Source organism: Natrix helvetica (genome assembly GCF_964273705.1).
Source record: "Natrix helvetica genome assembly, chromosome: 2".
Taxonomy (NCBI): Eukaryota; Metazoa; Chordata; class Lepidosauria; order Squamata; family Natricidae; genus Natrix; species Natrix helvetica.
Genome location: NC_138552.1, coordinates 240,316,106 through 240,341,656, shown reverse-complemented (window position 1 = coordinate 240,341,656; position 25,551 = coordinate 240,316,106). Strand labels below are relative to the sequence as shown.

At 47.8% G+C, this 25,551-nt stretch overlaps 1 protein-coding gene across 3 annotated transcripts in view; it reads left to right on the top strand.

The window, feature by feature from the left end:
* DISP1 (dispatched RND transporter family member 1) overlaps nucleotides 1-25,551 on the top strand; it is a 93,567-nt gene that overhangs the window by 23,995 nt on the left and 44,021 nt on the right. For 2 of the 3 annotated variants that reach the window (XM_081942978.1, XM_081942979.1), the window contains one exon: nucleotides 23,497-24,027. In XM_081942978.1, coding sequence (XP_081799104.1) covers nucleotides 23,516-24,027 — 512 coding nt within the window. In that variant the 5' untranslated portion in view covers nucleotides 23,497-23,515. Of the gene's footprint in view, nucleotides 1-2,400; nucleotides 2,574-23,496; nucleotides 24,028-25,551 lie in introns of those variants that run through there. The other variant, XM_081942980.1, reaches the window with a different exon arrangement.

Sequence of the window (25,551 nt, the reverse complement as noted above, 5' to 3'; positions counted from 1 at the left end):
TTGAAGGAATGTTCATGTTAAAGAGGAAATAATGTAACTTTTGCATGCTACGGATGTTAATACTGTGTGTGGATAGTTCAGTGGTGGGTTGCAGGCGGTACGCCCCGGTACGGGCGAACCAGAGCCAGCCCAGAGCACCGGATACCGTTCCAGTATGGTGCTCCGGAGGGCCATCCGCCCACCTGAGCTCCTTACCTGGGTTTTAAAGCTTCTGCGCTGCCACGCACACGCATGGCACATACAGCGCCTGCATGATGCTCTGCAGAGCAGCTGGAGCATTGCGGAGGCGCTCAGACGCATGTGCATACTGCGTGCATGTGCACTCGCGCTGCACGCATCCATGAGGATGCCGCCAGCCCCGTTCCAACCATACTGGTTGGAATGGGATTTGCAACCCACCACTGGGATAGTTGTTAGATGTACCACAGATATATTTCTTTCCATGAGTTGGAATAATAATAATAATAATAATAAATTTGGATTTATTAGCCGCTCCCTTTCCAAGTAGGACTCGGGGCGGCGTACAATGGAGCATAAAACATAAAAAATATATAACAACACCAAACGTACATACATACACAACATACCTACATACATACACGGAGGAGGAAACAAATATATTGAATACACCTGTTTCTAGAATGTGTTGAATTAAATACTCTTATTGGGTATGTCAGTCATCATTTCAGCACTGCAGATAGTTGGCTAGGATGGGTAGTGTTTGCAAATGTCCTCTCAATGCTTCCCATAGCTCAAGGAAATCTACTACTAGATAAGCCACTATTTGGATCTTTTCTCATGAAGATCTAGGTCAGAAATAAAAAAAAGACGCAGATTGCTTCTTGATTTTTTGAGACCAGAATTCTTGGACCAGTGGTGGGATTCAATTTTTTTTTATTATCGATTCTGTGGACATATCTTGGTGGGCGTGGCATGGCTTGGTGGCCATGGCAGGGGAACGATACTGCAAAATCCCCATTTCCTCCCGATCAGCTGGGACTCGGGAGGCAAAGAATAGATGGGGGTGGGGCCAGTCAGAGGTGGCATTTACCGGTTTTCCGAAGTACTCAGAATTTCTGCTACCGGTTCTCCAGAACTGGTCAGAACCTGCTGAGTACCACCTCTGTTTTGGACCTTCCATATCTATCTCAAGCCTGCAGTCCTGAACTGTTTCTGTCTTTCTGTCTTGATTATCTTGATTAGAAGAAGACTGTAGTTTTGAGAGTTTATTTCTCCCTTCACTCTTTCATTTTTGTTGTCTTCCTCTCTGTATCATTTTTGGTACATGCGTGCAGTTTCAGGCTGTATGTCAGAGCAGAAGGACTGTTTTATTACTGGTATCAATAAAGTTATGAAAGGGTTTTTTGTCTAAAGAGTCAGCGTGAAAAGCTTTGAGTATTTATAAGCCTCACTATAGAGAGTTGTCTCAGTCATGGGCTGCAGTCTTATATGGAGAGGCGATTGACCTGCCAGTCTTGGAATTGCAGTATACAAGATGCTAAATTGAAATAGACTCTTCCTTGTTCAGAGGCAGTATACCACTTGACAGAAGTTACTGAGGTGATGAGGGAGAGAGGAAAGAGTTGAATTGGAATTACAATTAGAGTAGATAATATTTACTGCCTTCATTTTCTACTTCTATCCAGATTGTTGAAATTAATGAAAATTTTTGGTCTGACTCAGATGTATAAATCAGACTTATTTCAGTGTTGTATAAATTTGAAGTTGACAATATGTCTCACAATGTGTCCCAAAGGTGCACATTTGTTTTAAAAGCAACTGGACTTTGATTTTTCTGTAAGATGTTTTGCTTTTCCATCCAAGAAGCATTTCTAAGATCTCCTAATAGTTTTATATTACGGATCCCATAATCCCCATAAACTTCCTCAGCTAGTTGGTAATGGAGAGAATTGTCTCAAAACATAGGGAAGGTACCATTCTCTCTGCCTTTAACTGGTTCAAAGTACTAATTAAAATGCCTGTGAAATTTTAATAAAACTGAAAGCATTTCCCAATCAGAATTTTGAAAGTTGAGGTGCACATATTTTATAGTTGCCAGTTTGAAAAACACTGGTTTATGTTCTATATAAGCAAGAGCAAAACCTGACACTTTCCCCTTATAAATCGAGCAAAGCCACGTTACAATCAAAACCGCCCTTCCCAAAGTCTCATGGAGATCAAATCTTCACCCCCAGCTGTTACCATTGAGTCTTTGCCCCCTTGGAGTTAAATAGGAAAGCAAGTCTCCTATAGGCGAGGAAGTAGTGGAAATTCCTGCCCCCAGAAAGCTCGATTCAAGGCAATTTGCATCTGTGTGTCATTCCAGCTTGTCTCCGCAGTATTGCAGGGCAGCCCCCAACTTGCCTTTTTCCTGTTGTTTCTGCTGATTGGAGCTGTTAACCAATCGCATTTGCTCAACTGAAGCCGTGAATGGAGCTTCACTTCAAGGCAAAGCTTTAAAATTCATCAAGGAGGTGTTTGCTGAGCATGAAAGATTTGTTTCCAGGATCTCCAGAAAGGAATATCTTAATCTTTCACTTCTGTTCATTAGAGAGCAAGGATTTTAGAATTAGGTGAGTTATTGTAAGTTTTCAGTTGGATGTTGTGAGGTGTTTTGTTTTGTTTTTCTTTTTTCTTTGGCATGGATAAGTTATGTATAGAATTGTTGGCTGAAACTGCAGTTGCAGATGAAGACTTTATATGCCTAGATGGGTTGTAAAACTTGATTAAGTTTGGTATGATAGGAACAGCTAAGCCCCGATTTAAGGATTGTCTTTTTGTTCTGACCAATGGGAAACAAGCTATATATACAATTATTGCAAAATGGGATTCATTTCTTAATTTAAAACATATTTAAGAAAGCAGATGCTTGATAATTAAGTGTATTCAATTAAGTGTATTCTGTACTATAAACTTCCCTTAGATAACACAAGTTAGTCAGACTTGCACTGAACGGCATCTGAAGAAATGTGCTGGCTCGTAACATTGCTGCTAATTTTTCATTTCAAAATTTGCTATTGGAGGCAGATATCCTAAATAAAAGACATCTCAAAATTGAGCATTATAATTAATTTTTTGTCTTTGTATGAATTATGTCAAGTACCTGTTAAGGTTATTGTGTGTCAGAAGCCACTTTCACTTGTTATCAGCTATGCAGTGGTTGTTATAATTGAATGGCAATCTTCTAGTTAGTCTATGCAATTCTTGAATTATAATTTTTCACACATGTGGAATAGTCTGTATGAATTTTTTATGTATAGCATATTCTCTTTATAGAAACTTTGAATGCTGTGTTTGTTTAATTATTGACATTCCCTGGTTACATAATTTTTTAAAAGCAATATCTTTTTCAACACGAGTACTTTCTTTTGCAGTTTGGGCAAACTGTATTTCATGCTAAGCTTCTGGCAAAAGTGCATTTTTTTTCTCCTTTGGAATGTTTAGCCTGAAAGTAATTAAAAATAATTGCAAAGCAAGTTAGTTAAGTGTATGAAAATGATTTATAATTATTGCCAAATATGTTTGCATTGATGAAAACTCAAAGTTGGAAACAAAAATTACTATAAAGATTGAACTGATATTGTAAAAGGACATTTCTGGCAAAAGAATGTTTTTTGAAACTCTGTTGAGGGTAAAGTATGTACAAGTTATAGTCAAGATACATTATATAAAGATTTCTTCTTTAATTAAACTTAGCCTATATCTCAAGCTTGCAGTATTCTTAGTTATTTTGTTTCCTTTTATGTTAGACCAAAACATTTTGTATTAATATCGTAGGTATGATACTGTTAGGAAAGAAAGAAGAAGTTAAGTAGAATTTTGTGTCTATGTAACTTTTCATTAAGGTCAGAATGCACATTTTCAAAATTTCCAGAAATGGAATACACTAAAGGGATCACTCACTCATGGGAACAGGAGTAAAAATGGAGAGGTAAAATTAAAAGCATGATAGTATCTTGATGATGTTTAAGCTAAAAAAACAAACCATGACTGTACAGTATAGATGACATGTCCCTAATAAAAAGCAGCTTTGCTTGGCCAAGTCAAGGCAAATGGTTTTCATACTTCATCCATCCATCAAGATGCCACTGCATCTCAACATAGCTGGCAAGAAGGAATGGGCAAAAGAAAATGCCACATACCTTACAACAGTGCTCCCCAACCTTTTTATCGCCGCGGACCGGTAAATGTTTGATAATTTTTCCGTGGCCCGCTTGTTTTGATTTAATAATTTTAATTTAATTGTATTTAAACATGCCTTCAAATTAAAATACAGCTACACCAAAAAATGAATATAAAGTGATTTATTTTATTTAACTCACTAGAATGCCAAATCAATGAGAACCCTGAGCTTGTTTCTTTGCAACGAGATGGTTCCATCTGGGGGTAATAGGAGACAATGACACCCGAAGTGTGTTGCTTATGTCCAGTTTATTCCGTTGTTTTGTTTTGGTTGCTGTCACTGCAGAAAACCCCACTTCACACAGATAGGTTGTCAGAAATGGCAATAGGGATTTAAGTGCTGTGGTGGCAATCTCAGGGTATTCCGCCATGACTTTAATCCAGAACACCGGCAGAGTTGTTGTCTCGAACGTAGTTGCCAGCGTGCCCCTTTCAATACAGAGATGCCAGCGTGCCCCTTTCAACACAGAGATGGCAGCATGCCCCTTTCAATACAGAGATGCCCCAGCATTCCCCCTTTCAATACAGAGATCATCGCGCCATAGTGCTGAGTCTCCTCAATAGCAGAGAACCCCCGCCCCCCCTCCGTGCACTTATGCCTGAACCCGCACAAACACATTCGACCCAGGAGTTGTTGACCTAAATAAGTGCAATAGGCCTGGGTGAATGAGAGGACATTCTAATAAAACCACTGCTGCTCCTCTTTCCGTTTGATAGTGCTGAGTCCCCCCCCCTCCATGCACTTATTTTACGGCAGCTTCTCTTCAGTCCCCGCGTCTCCGACCTCGAGTCCTCAGTCCTCCCGTGGCGCCTCCTCCTCGGCCAATGGCGTGAGGTTTGCCTTTCGGCCAATCAGGAAGCGGGAGGACCCGCTCCCTGATTGGCCAGGAGGAGCATCAGTGTAACAATAGCGAATTTTCATTTGCTATTGTCACACAATGGGCGGGCTTGGGAGGGCGCAATGCTCTGTGCCTCGGCCGCCCGCCACAGTGAAATGATTTGAAGTTCCTCGGGCGGCCCGGTGGTTGGGGTCGATTGATCCACGGACCGGCACCGGTCCGCGGCCCAGGGGTTGGGGAACAAGGCCTTACAACATACCCACTCCTACCATCTCCCAAGATATTCTGCATAAAGAGTCATCACAACATACAGACTTTTACATTTGAATTCCAGTTTTTGCTGTTACAATAGATAATCTTGTTTCCTTTTTGTACAACAATGGTTATTCTCTGCACTTTACTTTTTTACGATCTTCGTGCGCTGATCTCTAAAAAACTTAATGTCAGAGAAAAAATGTGATTCCTGATCCATTCATTGCATGACACGAAGCTCTTTGTTCAAGGTCAAGAGAAGTATGTAAAATTATTGAAGACTGATGGATTGCTGACAAGAGGAGAAAACATTCATTTAAAATATTTGGGTTTGGTCTATGCTGAATAATACCAGCGAATCAAATTTTGCTGATAGATTTATAAAATTCCATTAAATGAATGAGTCAATAACTGTGACTGAAAATCTATGGGGAGTAAACCAAGCGCAAAAGAGCAGTAACTGATTAGGATGTAAGAAGGGTATAAAATTAATACAACTGACACTCAAAACCGATACAGAGTATAAAGCCAACTTCAAAGGAGAAAATAGCCTTAAATTGAGCTCAATTCCAGCTACCTACATGGATTTAGCAATGTAATTTTGGGGAAGAGTACAGAAGGATTTTGCCACTCCAGCCTTTGTGGGTATTAACTTGGCAAAGCACTGATATTGGTCTCTGATACAGATATTAACCAGGTCCACCTGTGCCTCCAAGCTCAGCAAAGTGCTGCCGTCTACAATACTTTGATTAAACCAACAGTTGGGACCTGGAAGCACATCTTTTCTGTAATAGCACTTGACTTTAGGTTCCCCAAGAGATTTGAACAGTCCCTGTTCTTTTGTGTTTGAATGGCCCTGAAGACCTGGCTCTTTGCCCAGGCCTTTGGCATGAGTGTTTGAAGCCTCCTTTAGATTGGATTGGTTGTTTTTCTTTGTTCCCATCCAGGTCTAGCATTTCGGGGGGGGGGGGGGCAATCTTTATCTTCTAAGGGTCACATTTAATACATTTATTACATTTATATGTCCTGGATACACACACACACACACACACACACACACACACACACACACACACACACACCCCACACAGCACACATTAATAAAAATGTGAATGCCATATTGTTATGATTAAAACAGCTAACAAAAGCAGTCAAATATATCAGGATAACGACGGATCTCCGCTCCTTCCGCACGAAACTCAAGACCCACCTGTTTCAACTAGCCTGGCTTAATCAGAACTTCTAACCTCCCTGGCAATTTTAAACTGTATATTTAAATCTTTTGGGTATTTTAATTGTTTTAATTGTATTAATTTTATTGTTATTTATTTTAACTTTGTGGCTTTTACTTTTTGTATTGCTAATTGTTGATGTATTTACCTCCTCCATGCCACATGCCTTTATATTTGATTGTATGTCGCCCCGAGTCCCTTCGCGGAGAGGGTGCGACTGATAAATTGAATCAAATAAATTTTTTTTTTTAAAAAAATCAAATATCTGGGGAAATCAAGTAGCATTATAGGCCCATGACACTTTTGGTGCTCAGCAACTTTAAACTATGGACTTCAACTCCCACTATACTGACTGAGGAATTCTGGGAATTAAAGTCCACACAACCTAAAGTTGCTGAGGTTTAGAAACAGTGGCCTAAGTCACACTTCTATGGAGTGGATATTGCAATTTGGATTTTGCAGCAGAGAAAACACTGATGTGCCCAAAATTGTACAATAGGGAACAATGTCAGGGTTCCAAGTAACACTCCCAACCAAAGAAGACTCCGAGGCTTGAGATTCCTCAAAGTTCCATTTTATTAGAGATGTCATAGTGGCACATCTGGGAAAACCCAAATCTGAAAGTTTCCAGTTTTTCCCCACCCAAGTGAAAATTCAAGTTCCTCCCCAGCACCCACATGTCCATCACATGGTCCAATCAGTCACCTCCCCAACTGGAGATGCCTCCCAGTCAGATGCAGGGCAAGATGTCCTTGACTCTCTGAGAAAAGAATGTTATTTTGACTATATATTTCCCATACTCCATATAATCCCCCTCCCATTTTCCCACAGCAGAAAATGTGGCAGGACTGAAGACCCAATGTAAAAGATGGCTTCCAGGGCTGATACAACTTATAAATAAAGTCACAAGGCAGCTGGTATAGGGAGAAGCAATTCTAAACTCTTTCAAGTCTTAAGCCATATTGAATTTTAAAGGAAAGTGCATCAGATGGGGTCAGAAACAATTAGCTTGTGCAGCTCTCTTCAAGGAACAGTCATAACTGATGAATTCACCCAAATGCCCTAAACTACACAAGTTAAATTAGAGCAACTAACTATGCATTTTTTTTCTCCAGAATAAAATTTAAGGCCTGGTCCAAATTGATACTATGCATGGAGAAATAAAGAGGCTTTATCAATTTGAATTTAAATTTTATGTCACCCTAAAGATGGCAATAAATGCACAACACTAAAGCTAATGCCATACTAAATGGTACCCTTTAAAATGTTAAAAGTTTCCTTGTTGTTTTAATTTCATATTGTTGGCCTTCAGCCCATTACTGACTGCAAATACTAATTTAACACCTGCATAGATATATCATTTGACTCTGATGATGAAATTGAGTTAAGCATTGTCAAAATATTGACTAATGTGTCCTACTTGATTTCAGTGGGGCTAAAACATAATTGAGTTTTGATCCAACTTGTTGATAATAACGTTGAATTTTCACTTAAAGATGAATTAAAACATAGTTAAACAGCTGTGGATTTCTTAAACTTCATTCTTCCCTTGTTGCAGAAAAGGCACATATCCATCCCTTTGGAAAGAGATGTCCAGGTGTTCTCTTCAAGTGAAAGCAATTTTGCATTAAAGCAATTCAGTGATTTCAGATTGGATCCTAAAGCTTGCAGGAGGCACATTCAGTTCCAAAAGAAGAAGCTGATCAAATTGTATATTATTAACAACTAAAGCAAGTCCACACCTTCTTCAGTGCAACTATAGATCTCCACGAGTAGAGACGTTTTCCTGTACACCGCTTGGAGAGTCCAAGCAATGGGTTAATTCAGTCTGCTTGCCCTTAGGACTGAGGAACTATTTTTCCTTTAGCCACACCTCCTCCTGGTGTGATCAATCCCCAGAATTCTTCCTCAGTCAGCCCGTTTGGACGTAATTAGCTAGAGCTCTGAGCTGAATTAATCCTTTTTTGGCTTGGACTCTCTATTTGCATTTTATTTCTCTTTCCTAACATTTCCCCAACCTTGTGAGACGTTTTTCTCCTCGTCGCTGCGTTTTTCTCCAGCAGAATCTTCATTTGTAGGCCAGGAGGTAAGCTGGAAGGTGGTGGGGGGTGCCCCTCAGCCGATCCTTATGGGACGGCTTTGGAGGCCTGCCGCTTGTCGTTTAAAACGGCGCGGCTGCAGCGGCGAGGCTCCTACGTTCCCAGGCCCCTCGTTTGTTATTTTAGACGAAGTTTTTTTCGTTCCCCGGCCTGCTAGAGGACCTCTGCCGCAGGGAGGAGTGAGCGATCGTCACCATTCGAGGCGCGTTCGCTCCTCGCTCTCCCTTAGCCCCACGCTGTTGCGGCGGCCATTTTCCTGTACACCGCTTGGAGAGTCCAAGCAATGGGTTAATTCAGTCTGCTTGCCCTTAGGACTGAGGAACTATTTTTCCTTAAGCCACACCTCCTCCTGGTGTGCTCAATCCCCCAGAATTCTTCCTCAGTCAGCCCGTTTGGACGTATTTAGTTAGAGCTCTGAGCTAAATTGATCCTTTTTTTGGCTTGGACTCTCAAATTACGTTTAAAGTTTTTCTCTACTATTCCTCCAACCTCGTGAGACGTTTCTCTCTTAAATTCTGCGATTTTCTTCAGTACAATCTGCACTTGAAGGCCAGGAGGTAAGCTGGAAGGTGGTGGGGGGTGCTCCTCAGCCGATCCTCTTGGGACGGCTTCGGAGGCCTGCCGCTTGTCGTTTAAAACGGCGCGGCTGCAGCGGCGAGGTTCCTAAGTCCCCAGGCCCCTCGTTTGTTATTTTCGTCGAAGTTTTTTTCGCTCCCCGGCCTGCTAGAGGACCTCTGCCGCAGGGAGGAGTGGGCGATCGTCGCCATTGCGAGGCGCGTTCGCCCCTCGCTCTCCCTTAGCTCCACGCTGTTGCGGCGGCCATTTTTAGGCGCGAAAATAGCGCGCCCAGCCATGGCCGCCATTTTGCATCAGCCTCGTTGTCAGGAGGCCGCTGGAGGTGGCAGGGCCTAGCAAGGGTTTCTCGGGCTAGGATCGCCACCTTCGCCCTTTGTCTATTTTTGCGAGCGGCGCTGGTTCCTGTGCCATTCCAACGGTCATCATACCGGCTCAGGGAGGAGGCCTTAAGTAAGCGCAGGCCTAAAGATTTTTTCTATAGTCATTCTCCTCCCTGCTTCTCCTGCGGAGCCTTGCACCTCGGTGCAGGCCCTAATCCTACCCCTGGGCCTCCGACTGGTGTGAAACATGGGATGATTTCATAGTATTGATTCGATTAATTGTATATATGGCAATTTTAACGATCATTTCGTTTTGTTTCCCATTACAGCACCCAGTCTATATCTATCCTTCTGCCTTATCATAGCCTTGCTCCATCTTGTGTGGTCATTGACTATGGACCTGCCCAGTCCTCCCGATTCCCAAGACGCTAGGCCGAGCCCCTCGCAGGCCCCTAGCAAGGGTTCCTCTTCTTCGGGGAGTGGGGGTGCGGGCAAGAGTGGTGGGGGTAGCTCTGGGAAACAGCGTTCCAGAACCCCTTCGGTAGCTGAGGCCAAGGATGCTGAAAGGCGCCAGCGGGCCCTTGACAGCAATTCGAGAAGGCCAGACGCCAGGCAGACAGGGTGCAGTCCCTTTCAGGAGCCCCTCCCTCCCGGGAAGATCTCCAGTCGGTCCTCGCCGAGGAGGTGGAATCCCAGGACCTATCCCCTAATAGGTCATTTGCAGAGCCGGCTTCCCCGGTCCCTTCTTGGGCCTGTGAACAGGTTCCTCCCCCTGGGGATGCTAGCATAGACGATATGCAGGGTGACGCTTCACCCCCCCTAGTAGAGGGCTTGGATCCCGATTCTGACTCTGAGGAGTTATCGCCCCGCATGCAGGAGCTAATGGCCCGCGCCATTGCCAAGGGCATCACGGAGGCCATGAAATTTAAAAGTCCTACCGCAGCGGCCCCTAGGGGTCCCAAAACCGATCAGGCAGCTCCGCCCCCAAGCAAGCGTGCTCGCCATCCTTCCCTGGAATCCTCGGTGGTCAGCGAGGCCTCTGCCATTGAGGACCCTGACCCGGAGGTGCTAGGCCTCTCGGACGACGAGGACCTTCCCCCCGAAGCGCCCGCCTTTGCGGGTCTCTTCAAGCCCAGCCTTTTTAAATCGGTCCTTCACAAGGTCAAGGCTGCCACCAGGGTGGGGATCAAGCCCAAGCCGACCGCGCCGGCGGATGATGCCCCTCCGGCTAATCCCAATGCGGTCATGTTTGATGTGCCAGCGCCCCAGCAAGAGCTGGTTCCGGTCCCGGGGCTGTTCCTCGACTTAATCCAGCGCCAGTGGGCTCAGCCAGCCACGCAATCCTCTCCCAGTGGGGTAGATAGGAAGCTTTATACTATGGAGCCAGTGTTGGAGGACCTTCTGGCCCTTCCCACTGTCGACCCGCCCATCGCTGCGCTCACTTCCTCCTCCTCGCTACCGGCCGACCTCCTGGAAGGCCTTAAGGCGGAGGACAAGAAGGCGGAAAAGGCGTGCCACAAGACCCATCTGGCGGCTGCCTGGGCCATCAGGGCCTCTTCTTCCGCTTCCTTTTTTAATAGGGCCTCTGTGATCTGGCTGCGCGAGCTCCTAAACAAGCTCCCGGCGGGAGACATCCGTCTCCACCAGGACGTGTCAAAAATAATCGCGGCCTCCCAGTATGCCGCTGACGCGTCCCTCAATGCCACCAAATTTGCCTCCAGGGCCCTCGGTTCTAACATAACTTCCCGTCGACTGATCTGGCTCCGACATTGGCAAGCGGACCAGAAAAACAAATGGAAACTGGCTTCCGCCCCCTTTAAGGGGTCCAAATTGTTTGGCGAGTCCCTGGATCCTCTCCTCATTGAGTCCAAGGACAAGAGGAAGATCCTACCTTCTCTAAATAAAAAGCAGGAACGTAAGGCCGCTCCCTACTCTAGGAGGCAGTCCTTTCGTGCCTCCGAGCCTTCCACCTCTGCCTCTTCCTTCTCTCCCTCTAATAGGTCCTTCGGCCAGCAGGGCGACAGGTCCCAAGACAGAGCGCCCTTTCGGGACAGAGGCAGGCAGCAGTTCGGCTTCCGCAAGTATAACCGCGGTGGGGCCTCCAACAGGCCGTTCCGTAAGTCAAAGTGACTGCCAGGGCTTGGCGTCCATCGGGGGTCGCCTCCAGCTGTTCGCCTCCCATTGGGCCCAGAACACCGAGGATGCTTGGGTTCTGCAGACAGTCAGGGAAGGCCTCTCCCTGGAATTCCTGTCCCTTCCCCCTCGGACCTTCATTCGGTGCCCTGTCCCGTCCTGCCCCCAAAAGAGGCAGCGTATGGACCAGGAAGTCCGTCATCTCCTGGACATCAGGGCCGTGGAACCAGTTCCCCAAGGCGAAGAGGGGAAGGGGTTTTACTCCATCCTCTTCCTGGTACCAAAGAACTCGGGGGGGTGGAGAGCCATCTTGGACCTCAAGAACCTCAACAGGCATATCGCCTACCGGAGGTTCAAGATGCAGTCTCTGCAGTCCATTCTGGCGGGGATTCGACAGGGAGATCTACTCACATCTATAGATCTCAAAGAGGCATATCTCCACATCCCCATCCGTCCTCAGCACAGGAAGTTCCTGCGCTTCTATTATGCGGGTCGCCACTTCCAGTACAAAGCTCTTCCATTCGGCCTCTCGTCCGCTCCTCGGACGTTTACCAAAGTGCTGGCGGTAGTGGCGGCTCAGCTAAGACGCAGGCCCATAAGGCTCCAGTGTTACCTGGACGACATCCTGATCCAGTCGTCGTCCAGGCAGCAGGCCCTTCGGGATCTCCAAACCACTATGAGATCCCTCAGAAACCACGGCTTCTCTCTAAACATAGAGAAGAGCCATCTCACTCCAACCAACAGACTTGTACACCTGGGGGCGGTGATAGATACCAACTTGTGCAGGGTTTTCCTTTCCCGAGACAGGTTGACCGGTCTAAGGTCAATGACCCACAAGGTGTTGAGCTTGAGGCAGGCTCCAGTGGTCCTTCTGTCGCAGCTGCTGGGAAAAATGATCTCCTGCATTTCCATCGTGCCGTGGGCCCGCCTGCATTCCAGGTCTCTCCAGTGGCTGCTGCTGCCGCACCAGAGGGCATCCAGGAGCAACTCTACCAGGCCGATTCGAGTTCCCCCGGACGTGAAGAGGTCTCTCCGCTGGTGGGTGTCTCCGGCCATCCTCAAGGGCCACCTATTCAAGGAACCCGAGAGGTTGATCATCACCACAGACGCCAGCCTCTCCGGCTGGGGAGCCCACATGGGGTCCCTGGTTGTTCAGGGCAAGTGGTCCCAAGTGGAATCCAGCTACAGCATCAACCTGCTGGAACTGAGAGCTGCTCGCCTGGCCCTGCGCCATTTCAGCCGGCCCATCCATCGCCAACATGTGCTTCTGATGACGGACAATGTGGCCACCAAGGCCCACATCAACCGCCAGGGCGGCACCAGGTCCAGAGCACTGATGAGAGAGGCGGAGTCCCTGGGACGCTGGGCGGAGCGCCATCTGGAATCCCTTCGCTCCGACCATATCTCCGGAGTGGACAACACACAGGCCGACTGGCTGAGCAGGACGACCATAGATCCTGCGGAGTGGAAACTGGACCCTCGCCTGTTCCACCAGATGTCCGACAGATTCGGGACTCCGGCCGTAGACCTGTTTGCGTCAAGGGACAACAAGCAGCTCGACCGCTTCTACTCCCGGTTCTTCACCCCGGGGGCGGAGGGGACAGACGCACTGCGTTGCAAGTGGCCCGCGAGCTACTGTATGCCTTCCCTCCCCTGCCTCTCCTTCCTCAATTCATCTCCAAAGTCATCGCAGAGGGAGCAGAGGTCCTTCTCGTGGCCCCGCATTGGCCCCGCAGGTCGTGGTTTGCCGACCTTGTCCACCTGTCGGTGTCTCCTCCGTGGCGCATTCCTCCGGACCAGATCTCCCTCAGCCAGGGGGCCGTGATTCACCCAGAGCCCCAGTGGCTCCAGTTGGCCGTCTGGCACTTGAGGGGGACCAACTAAAAGGCCAAGGCCTGTCGGAGGAGGTAGTGAACACCATTCAGGCGGCTAGACGCCCTTCAACCACTAGGATTTATGATGCGTCCTGGGCCGCCTTCGCCAAGTGGTGTGAGGAGCTGCTCATCGAGCCGACGACCGCGCCTGTTCCCAGAGTGCTTGACTTCCTTCAAGCGGGACTCAACAAGGGCCTGGCCCCGAACACCCTTCGACGCCAAGTGGCGGCTTTGTCTACTGTCTGGTCGGGCGACCACCTTTTGCCTCTCAGCAAAATCCCGAAGGTGCGTCTTTTCCTCAAGGGCGCTTCTAACCTTCGCCCTCCCACCGTTCATCGCTATCCTACCTGGCAGCTGTCCGTGGTCCTGCGGGCCCTCTCTGGCCCTCCATTCGAGCCTTTACGCACTACTTCTCTTCGATTCCTGACGCTGAAGGCGGCCTTCTTGATTGCCATCACGTCAGCTCGCCGGATTTCGGAGCTGGCGGCTCTCTCTGTTCGCCAGGATCTGTGCGTCATCCACCCTGACAGGGTCATTTTGAGGCTGGACCCGACCTTTACCCCCAAAGTAAACTCATGGTTCCATAGAGCGCAAGACATTGTGTTGCCAAATTTTTGTCCTCATCCGTCGCATCCCAGAGAGCGATCCTGGCACAATCTTGATGTCAGGAGGGCCCTGAAGGTCTACATCGCTCGTACTGCGGAATTCAGGAAGTCAGAGGCTCTTTTCCTCTCCTTCCAGCCCGGTTCCCTAGGGAAGAAGGTCACTTCCTCCACAATTGGCAGGTGGCTTCGCGCTTGCATTGCGACTGCCTATGAAAGTCAATCCAAGGCCGTTCCGCGCGGCATCACTGCACACTCCACACGAAGTGCTGCTACTTCAGCGGCCTGGGCCACCCAGGCCTCGATCCTGGACATCTGCAGGGCCGCTACGTGGTCCTCTCCTTCTCCATTTGTGCGACACTATAAACTGGACATTTTCGCCTCGGCTGAGGCGTCTTTTGGCAGGCGTGTGCTCCAGGCGGTTGTGTCAGAGACCGAATCCCGGGAGCCTTCTTCTGCCCACCCAGATGGACAATAACTTTGGTATGTCCCATTGCTTGGACTCTCCAAGCGGTGTACAGGAAAATGACCATTGGCTTACCTGAAGGGTCCTTTTCTGTACACCGCGGGAGAGTCCAACCCACCCTGGCTCTCAAGGCCGGGATTCGGGTTCCTCGTGTCAACAGTACATCATCTTGGACGCTTCGCTCCGTCCGCACGAACTGACTCCTTCAAAGAATTCTGGGGGATTGAGCACACCAGGAGGAGGTGTGGCTTAAGGAAAAATAGTTCCTCAGTCCTAAGGGCAAGCAGACTGAATTAACCCATTGCTTGGACTCTCCCGCGGTGTACAGAAAAGGACCCTTCAGGTAAGCCAATGGTCATTTTAGGCGCGAAAAAAAGCGCGCCCAGCCATGGCCGCCATTTTGCATCAGCCTCGTTATCAGGAGACCGCTGGAGGTGGCAGGGCCTAGCAAGGGTTTCTCAGGCTGGGATCGCCACCTTCGTCTTTTTGCCTATTTTTGCGAGCGGTGCTGGTTCCTGGGCCATACCAACGGTCATTATACCGGCTCAGGGAGGAGGCCTAAGTAAGCGCAGGCCAAAGCCTTTTTTCTAGTCATTCTCCTCCCTGCTTCTCCTGCGGAGCCTTGCGCCTCGGTGCAGGCCCCAATCCTACCCCTGGGCCTCTGACTGGTATTAAGCATGGGATACTTTCATACGTATTGACTCAATTACTGTGCATATAGCAATTTTGACAAATCTTTTTGTTTTGTTCCCCTTGCAGCAACCAGTCTCTCTCTCTAACTTCTGCCTTGTCATAGCCTTGCTCCATCTTGTGTGGTCATTGACTATGGACCTGCCTAGTCCCCCCGATTCCCAAGATACTAGGCCGAGCCTCTCTCAGGCCCCTAGCAAGGGTTCCTCCTCATCGGGGAGTGGGGGTGCGGGCAAGAGTGGTGGGGGTAGTTCTGGGAAACAGTTTTTCCAGAACCCCTTCTGTGGCTGAGGCCAAGGATGCTGAAAGGCGCCAGCGGGCCCTTGACAAGCAGTTTGAGAAGGCCAGACGCCAGGCAGACAGGGAGCAGTCCCACTCAGGAATCCCTCCCTCCCGGGAGGATCTCCAAATGGTCCTTGCCGAGAAGGTGGAGTCCCAGGACCTATCCCCAAACAGGTCGTTTGCAGAGCCGGCTTCCCCGGCACCCTCTTGGGCCTGTGAGCAGGCCCCTCCCCCTGGGGATGCTAGCATAGATGATATGCAGGGTGAGGCTTCACCCCCCCTAGAGGAGGGTTTGGATCCTGATTCTGACTCAGAGGAATTATCTCCCCGCATGCAGGAACTGATGGCCCGTGCCATTGCCAAGGGCATCACGGAGGCCATGAAATTTAAGAATCCCACTGCAGTGACCCCTAGGGGTCCCAAACCCGATCAGGCAGCTCCTCCTCCTAGCAAGCGTGCCCGCCATCCTTCCCTGGAATCCTCGGTGGTCAGCGAGGTCTCTGCCATAGAGGACCCGGACCCAGAGGTGCTAGGTCTTTCGGACGACGAGGACCTTCCTCCTGAAGCGCCCGCCTTTGTGGGTCTGTTCAAGCCCAGCCTTTTAAAATCTGTCCTTCACAAGGTCAAGGCTGCCACCAGGGTGGGGATCAAGCCCAAACCGGCTGTGCCGGCAGCGGATGCCACTCCGGCCAATCCCAATGCCGTCATGTTCGATGTTCCAGCTCCACAGCAGGAGTTGGTGCCGGTCCCGGGGCTGTTTCTCGACCTCATCCAGCGCCAGTGGGCTCAACCAGCCACGCAGTCCTCTCCTAGCGGGGTAGATAAGAAACTCTATACTATGGAGCCAGTGCTGGAAGACCTTCTGGCCCTTCCCACTGTCGACCCGCCCATCACTGCACTCACCTCCAATTCCTCCCTACCGGCCGACCTCCTGGAAGGCCTTAAGGCGGAGGACAAGAAGGCGGAAAAGGCGTGCCACAAGACCCATTTGGCGGCTGCCTGGGCCATCAGGGCCTCTTCATCCGCCTCCTTTTTTAATAGGGCTTCAGTTATCTGGCTGCGCGAGCTTCTAACCAAGCTCCCGGCGGGAGACGTCCGCCTCCACCAGGACGTGTCTAAGATAATCGCGGCCTCCCAATACGCCGCTGACGCTTCCCTTAACGCCACTAAATTCGCCTCCAGGGCACTCGGCTCTAATATTACTTCTCGCCGTCTGATCTGGCTCCGCCATTGGCAAGCGGACCAGAAAAACAAATGGAAACTGGCTTCCGCCCCCTTTAAAGGGTCCAAATTATTTGGCGAGTCCCTGGATCCTCTCCTCATTGAGTCCAAGGACAAGAGGAAGATCCTCCCTTCTCTAAACAAGAAGCAGGAACGTAAGACCGCTCCCTATTCCAGGAGGCAGTCCTTTCGTGCCTCCGAGCCTTCCACCTCTGCCTCTTCCTTCTCTCCCTCCAATAGGTCCTTCGGTCAGCAGGGCGACAGGTCCCAGGACAGGGCGCCCTTTCGGGACAGAGGCAGGCAGCAGTTCGGCTTCCGCAAGTATAACCGCGGTGGGGCCTCCAATAGGCCGTTCCGTAAGTCAAAGTGACTGCCCGGGCTCGGCGCCCATCGGGGGTCGGCTTCAGCTGTTTGCCTCCCATTGGGCCCAGACAACCGAGGATGCCTGGGTTCTGCAGATAGTCAGGGAAGGCCTCTCACTGGAGTTCCTGTCCCTCCCCCCCTGGACCTTCATCCGGTGCCCCGTCCCATCCTGCCCTCAAAAGAGGGAGCGCATGGACCAGGAAGTCAGACACCTCCTGGACATCAGGGCCGTAGAACCAGTTCCCCAGGGCGAAGAAGGGAGGGGTTTTTACTCCATCCTCTTCCTGGTGCCAAAGAACTCGGGGGGGTGGAGAGCCATCTTGGACCTCAAAAACCTCAACAGGCACATCGCCTACCGGAGGTTCAAGATGCAGTCCCTGCAGACCATTCTGGCGGGGATTCGACAGGGAGATCTCCTTACATCTATAGATCTCAAGGAGGCATACCTCCACATTCCCATCCGCCCTCAGCACAGGAAGTTCCTGCGCTTCTATTATGCCGGCCGCCACTTCCAGTACAAAGCTCTTCCATTCGGCCTCTTGTCCGCTCCTCGGACGTTTACCAAAGTTCTGGCGGTAGTGGCGGCCCAGCTAAGACGCAGGCCCATAAGGCTCCAGTGCTACTTGGACGACATCCTTATCCAGTCGTCGTCCAGGCAGCAGGCCCTGCGGGATCTCCAAACCACCATGAGATCCCTCAGGAATCACGGCTTCACTCTAAACGTAGAGAAGAGCCATCTCACTCCAACAACCAGACTTGTTCACCTGGGGGCGGTCATAGATACCAGCTTGTGCAGGGTTTTCCTCTCCCAAGACAGGTTGGACGGTCTAAGGTCCATGACCCACAAGGTGATGAGCTTGAGGCAGGCTCCAGTGGTCCTTCTGTCGCAGCTGCTGGGAAAAATGATCTCCTGCATCTCCATCGTGCCGTGGGCCCGCCTGCATTCCAGGGCGCTTCAGTGGCTGCTGCTGCCACACCAGAGGGCATCCAGGAGCAACTCTCCCAGGCCGACTCGCGTCCCGCCGGAGGTGAAGAGGTCTCTCTGCTGGTGGGTGTCTCCGGCTGTCCTCAAGGGCCACCTATTCAAGGAGCCCGAGAGGTTAATCATCACCACAGACGCCAGCCTCTCCGGCTAGGGAGCCCACATGGGTTCCCTGGTTGTCCAGGGCAAGTGGTCCCAAGTGGAAACCAGTTACAGCATCAACCTACTGGAACTGAGAGCTGCTCGCCTGGCGCTGCGCCATTTCAGCCGGTCCATCCATCGTCAACATGTGCTTTTGATGACGGACAATGTGGCCACCAAGGCCCACATCAACCGCCAGGGTGGCACCAGATCCAGAGCACTGATGAGAGAGGTGGAATCCCTGGGCCGCTGGGCGGAGCGCCACCTGGAATCTCTCCGCTCCGACCACATCTCCGGAGTGGACAACACACAGGCGGACTGGTTGAGCAGGACAACCATAGATCCTGCGGAGTGGAAACTGGACCCTTTCTTGTTCCACCAGCTGTCCAACAGATTCGGAACGCCGACCGTAGATCTGTTCGCATCCAGGGACAACAAGCAGCTCAACCGCTTCTACTCCCGGTTCTTCACCCCGGGGGCGGAGGGGACAGATGCACTGCGTTGCAGGTGGCCCCGCGAGCTACTGTCTGCCTTCCCTCCCCTGCCTCTCCTTCCTCAATTCATCTCCAAAGTCATCGCAGAGGGGGCAGAAGTTCTCCTCGTGGCCCCACACTGGCCCCGCAGGTCGTGGTTCGCCGACCTTGTCCACCTGTCGGTGTCTCCTCCGTGGCGCATCCCTCCGGACCAGATCTCCCTCAGCCAGGGGGCCGTGGTTCATCCAGAGCCCCAGTGGCTCCAGTTGGCCGTCTGGCACTTGAGGGGGACCAACTGAAAGGCGAAGGCCTGTCAGAGGAGGTAGTGAGCACCATTCAGGCGGCGAGACGTCCTTCAACCACAAGGATTTATGACGCGTCTTGGGCCGCCTTCGCAAAGTGGTGTGAGGAGCTGCTCATCGAGCCGACGACCGCGCCTGTTTCCAGAGTCCTTGATTTTCTTCAAGCAGGGCTCAACAAGGGCCTGGCCCCGAACACCCTTCGACGCCAAGTGGCGGCTTTGTCCACCGTCTGGTCGGGCGACCCCCTTTTGCCTCTCAGCAAAATTCCGAAGGTGCGCCTCTTCCTCAAGGGCGCCTCTAACCTTTGCCCTCCCACCGTTCATCGCTACCCCACTTGGCAGCTGTCCGTGGTCCTACGGGCCATCTCTGGCCCTCCATTCGAGCCTCTACGCACCACTTCTCTTCGATTCCTGACGCTGAAGACAGCCTTCTTGATTGCCATCATGTCCGCTCGCCGGATTTCGGAGCTGGCGGCTCTGTCTGTTCGCCAGGACCTGTGCGTCATCCACCCTGACAGGGTCATATTGAGGCTGGACCCGACCTTTACTCCCAAAGTGAACTCATGGTTCCATAGAGCGCAAGACATTGTGTTGCCAAACTTTTGTCCTCATCCGTCGCATCCCAGAGAGCGTTCCTGGCATAATCTTGATGTCAGGAGGGCCCTGAAGGTTTACATCACCCGCACTGCGGAATTCAGGAAGTCAGAGGCTCTCTTCCTCTCCTTCCAGCCTGGTTCCCTAGGGAAGAAGGTCTCTTCCTCCACGATTGGCAGGTGGCTTCGTGCCTGCATTGCTTCAGCCTATGAATGTCAATCCAAGACTGTTCCGCGTGGCATCACCGCACACTCCACACGAAGTGCTGCTACCTCGGCGGCCTGGGCCACCCAGGCCTCAATCCTGGACATCTGTAGGGCCGCTACGTGGTCCTCTCCTTCACCTTTTGTGCGACACTATAAATTGGACATTTTCGCCTCGGCTGAGGCGTCCTTCGGCAGGCGTGTGCTCCAGGCAGTTGTATCAGAGACCGAATCCCGGGAGCCTTCTTCTGCCCGCCCAGATGGACAATAACTTGGGTATGTCCCATTGCTTGGACTCTCCAAGCGGTGTACAGGAAAATGACCATTGGCTTACCTGAAGGGTCCTTTTCTGTACACCGCGGGAGAGTCCAACCCACCCTGGCTATCGAGGCCGGGATTTGGGTTCTTCGTGTCAACAGTACATCATCTTGGACGCTTCGCTCCGTCCGCACGAACTGACTCCTTCTAAGAATTCTGGGGATTGATCACACCAGGAGGAGGTGTGGCTAAAGGAAAAATAGTTCCTCAGTCCTAAGGGCAAGCAGACTGAATTAACCCATTGCTTGGACTCTCCCGCGATGTACAGAAAAGGACCCTTCAGGTAAGCCAATGGTCATTTTGTAGGTTTCAGTTCTGCACAACTTCAGGAACAGTGACAAGGAAGAGGGTTAAAATAGTTTAATTTTCAACAAGGTGAACTTTAATAGCCACTAATTAGAGCAAACTTCCTAAATTGTTAATGCACAAATTTTCTTAATTCATCTTGAGGTAGCCTCAAACTTAGGAGAGCAATCTTAGATGAACCAGTGCTTCCTTTATGAAAAAAGGGCATAGTTTAATAAGATAGAGGTTTCAAGAAATAGCTAGAAGCCTATAAACAAAATAAGCTAGTGCCAGGAAAGTCAGAAAAACTCCCACATATTATGAATAGCAAAGAGCTTAGGGAATTCCAAAAATGTCTAGTTAAGAGCCAGAAGCTAAGATCAATGACATTATGCATTTTTGGAACTCTGTAACTGCCCAAGGTATAGTGGCTTGAGAGGTAAATAAATGTTACTGATAAAAAGATCAGGCACCACCTGTTATGTCTGTTTTAATTTCCTTCTTTCAATCTGTAGTTTTATGGCAGAGGAAAACTAACTTTTGCAACTTGCTTTTCTCTTTATTGGATTGGATTTGAATTGTTGTGACTGAAAAGCAGGATGCTTTCTTAGCAGAATCCTGTTGAGTGACACTAATGAAATAGAACAGGTTGTTGCATTTTGCTCAATTTAATTTTCTGGCAATCTTTTTTGTGAAGTAAAAAAAGCATGAGAAGCATTACTTTCTCTTTATCATGGCTTCTCTTTATTTAACAGAACTATAGGTTCAAATAATTCTAACTAATTCATTCATCCATTCTCTCTCCCTCTCTCTCTCCCCCTCCCTCCCTCTCTCTCTCTCTCACACACACACACCACTTACACTGTTGGTAGTTTTAAATGTAAAAGTTGTGATGCTTATTTTTTTTTAAATACAATTTTATTTTAAGAAAATAATTATTAGAATCAAATGCATCTAAAAGTTTGCAGTGGTTTCAAGTTGTTTAAATAGTTAGAAATTGGGTTTTCTTTCTTTCAACCACATTTTCAATGCAGCATTTTCATCTTATTTTGTATGTTATTTTGAAACATAGGTGACTTTAGTGTGGCATTTTCCCCCCCAAATCGTGTTGTTTTAATCTTTTTGTTTCCTTTTCACTTTTATTTTTTTTGTAACAAATAAAAAACTTAGACCAGAGAAAAAGTCACTGGGAGATGTTTACCCATATCAAAAAGTCATATTTACTTGAGTGAATGCAAAATGTAACACTATGTTTAAATGTAGACATGATTACAGGTTTTCTTAAACTTACAGGGTATTTCTGTGCTTAAAACAAGGGTTATCTATCTATCTATCTATCTATCTATCTATCTATCTATCTATCTATCTATCTATCTATCTATCATCTATCTATCTATCTATCATCAGTATTTTATGGAAATTGGAGTGAGAGGGAGAGAAGAAAAGAGAGGGAGAGTACCACTATATTGCTAGGTTTTGAATAAAGTCTGAGTATACTATTGATATACTTTTAGAAGTCATTAGCTGGACCAGTTTATTAACCTGCCTTTAAACAAATATCTCTAGCCATATCAATTGAGGAGTAGCTGGGGAAAAGGCCAGGATCTCATCAATCCAATTACTCAGTAGGAACCAGACAATCTACGTCTTCCACACACTACCCAAGAATGAACAAAATAGTTCAAAATTTGATACTGGAATGAGGTTGCTAGATGTGATTTGTGTTATCAAGTTTGTAGTGGTTCATAATTCATTTATATACTTATAAAATTAATGTCATTGTACTACATGTAGTCTCCCCAGATTGCTATCAACATATCAAAACAGTAATAAATACAATTAAGAAATAGACATTAGCTGTCTTTTCTTTGATTAAGCCGTTTTGGAAACTTGGTGCCAAAATGAACAAATGCTTGCAGTCACTGTCTTGTATAAATATGTTCTTCTGATATCAGATGATTTAATGTGGATGCCTTCTTTAGAAAACAATCAGCCAATGGAAACACTTAGCAAAGAATTGGTGGGCTCCCCTCCCTTGTTCACAGCCCAACTGAATGTACACAACCCTCCCTCTGAGCAGCTTTAATTTGCACCTGTGCTTTAAGAAGGGGGTTGATTTGATAACCTAAACGACTCAACTCTATAATTATGTGGTTTTGCAGCTTATCAGTATGAATATCAATATTATCAATATTCCCTTTTTAATATATTTAAAAGTCTGTAAGAGTACGTTTCTTAAAAGGGAACCTTATTTATGAAATGAAGCCCCACTTAACATCTCTTTTATTAGCTGTTCTGAAGCTTGCTTAGTCCATTAGAAACATGTGGTAAAGTCTTTTAAAGAAATGTTTCATTTATAAAATCACCACTTTCATGATGTGCTTAGTTGTATTTTTGGGCCTGCTTTTTCAGTAAATGTACTGTGTTGATATTTTGGTGGGGTGAGAAGGCAAATAGAGAATGAATGGAACTGGATTCTGATTCCTACTTTTGAGGTTGTGACTACTGGTAATTGCTGTTTTGTATTAAGTTTACAAACTAGGTATAAGGTAAACCATTAGTGTTGTTTAACACCCATTTCCCACCATTAGCTTTACGCTCTGAGCTCTCCAAACTACACCAGCTTTGTGAAGCTCAATTGATGTTTCTAGGGCAGCTTTCCATTGTACAAAACACCTTGTGCTCAGTATTCATGATTGGTCAATTCAGTAGCTTTATGGCTCAACAGCAGCAGTTCTCAAACTGTTCATTAGCAAAAAGCTAGTGCTGAAAAAGACCCATGTTTGGGTAGCAGAGTTTCACCTCCAGAGCCTGCTCCCTTTTGATTCCAGCTTTGCTCTGCCAAATAGTAATCGTGTCCTCAGCTCCAGAGTGTAGCTGAACAAAATGACAAGATCCACCCCAGCTCTAAATTCTGGAGCTAAGGCCCAGCTATTCCTAGCAACAAAATCCACCTCATGTCATTATTCCCCTTTCTTTTATTCCTCAATATTTCAGCAAGTGAGTTGTTATGTTAACACTCTGCCTTTTTTTAATTCAGTTTTTTTTTCCTTCCCAAAACTTTACAGGCCACCAGAATTTTAAAATATGGCTGCAAGCAGTGGAAGCAGTGAGTTTGTCGTTCTGAGCAATGGCAGCATTCCATTTGGAGCAGCAAATCCAGATCTTCTTGCGACCAAGGATGGCACTATCCTAGTCGACAATCTCCCATCATCAAAAGAAACTGTAAAAAGAAAAGTGACTGCAAATGGGTGCTTTCACATGAATGGCACACTCAAAGCACCCTTCCTAACAGCAGACGAGCAAAGGACACCACAAGTGTTGTTGCAGTGTTGTCATCCTTGCCCATTTCATCAGGCACTAAGTCACCAAAGCAGTCAGCAAGAATGTCTTTCAGTGGCTGGTAATGCAGTACCACCTCCATTGCCTTCTGGTTCCCCAGACCTACACACTGAATATTCAGCAACTGCTTGCCAGAAGCATATGCCTTTGTATCAGACTGCTTGTTGCCTTCAGTCCTTGCCCTCTTTCTGCCTACATCATCAGTGGCCTGAACATTTTCAGCACCAGCCTGTGCAACAGCATATAGCCAACATGCAGTAAGTAGAGATTTCATTTCTAGTGTCTAATGTAATCCTATATACAGTGGAACCTCCGGTCATGACCGTAATCAGTTCCAGAAGTTCGGTCACAACGTGATTTGGTCGTGACCGGAAGCAAGACTGACTGCCCATGCGCATACAAAAAAAATGGCGCAGAAGGGGAAATCCCCGTGGCAGGAAAAATTGCCCTGGCTGTGTTTGATCGCCACCCGAGTATTTGTTTGCGACCAGAAATTTGAGAAATTTTTGGTTGGCACCTGGTTTGGTCATGGCAGAAGCATTTGTGACCCGGGGTTCTACTGTACGGGTCATTCTCAATTTGCAACAGTTCATTTAGTGACCATTCGAAGTGGATTGGATTGGATTGGATTTCTTGGATTTATATGCCGCCCTTCTCCCAAGGACTCAGGGCGGCGTACAGCATTAAAAAACACATAGTACAAAAGTTAAAAGGAAATTAGAAACAGTCCAAAAAACAAACCCAATTTATATAACACTCACATTTTAAAAATTAAATAAAATTAACAGGCGAGGCCGGCTTGCTGGAAAAGCCAACTTTTTAGGGTGCGTCAGAAGGACCGGAGGTCAGGGATTATGCGAAGCTCCGGGGGCAGCTCATTCCAGAGGGAAGGCGCTCCCACAGAGAAGGCTCTCCCCCTGGGGGTCACCAGTCGACACTGTCTGGCCGACGGCACCCTGAGGAGGCCAACTCTGTGGGATCGTACTGGATGGTGAGAGGCTATTGGTGGCAGTAGGTGGTCTTGCAGATACCCTGGGCCTAAGCCATGGAACGCTTTAAAGGTCATAACCTTTTGTGACCTTCTGACAAGCAAAGTCAATGGGCAAGCCAGATTCACTTAGCAACTCCGTGACTAATTTAACAATTGCAGTGGTTCACTTAACAAATGGGGCAAGAAAAGTTGTAAAATGGGGCAAAACTCACTTAACAAACTTCTCACTTAGCAACATAAATTCTGGGCTCAATTGTGGTCATAAGTCAAGGAGTACCTGTACTATGTGTATCATTACATGTGCAGATTTTACAACAGACAAGGCACTATAACACCAACATTCCCATCATTGACCTTGCTGGCTAAGAGTGGTTGGAAGCTGTATTAAGTAACATCAATAAATGACCAGAGGTTCTGCTATATAGCCAGGCATAGTGAACACATTTTTTCTTAGTTGGTGTTTTTACATCATATATACTTCACGGAATACATATAAATACATAATTTGTCACAGGCTAATAGATGGATATTTGAAGGTCTCTTACAAAAGTTAAGGCATCTCTAAAAGCCCTACCCTTAATAGGACAGTGAAAGGGTGTCTGTATTTCCAGCATCAATCTTGCACATCTATGTTGATGTAGAACTTATTTTTAAGCCTATCTTTATGTTACTAAGCCTAGTGCAATAGTGAAATAGTGAAAACGGTAATGTATTTTGTGGTTACATTGATAAGGAAGTATTGTACTAAGCATTTAGAAGGACTTGTTTTGCTAAAGAAGGATCAGCATGA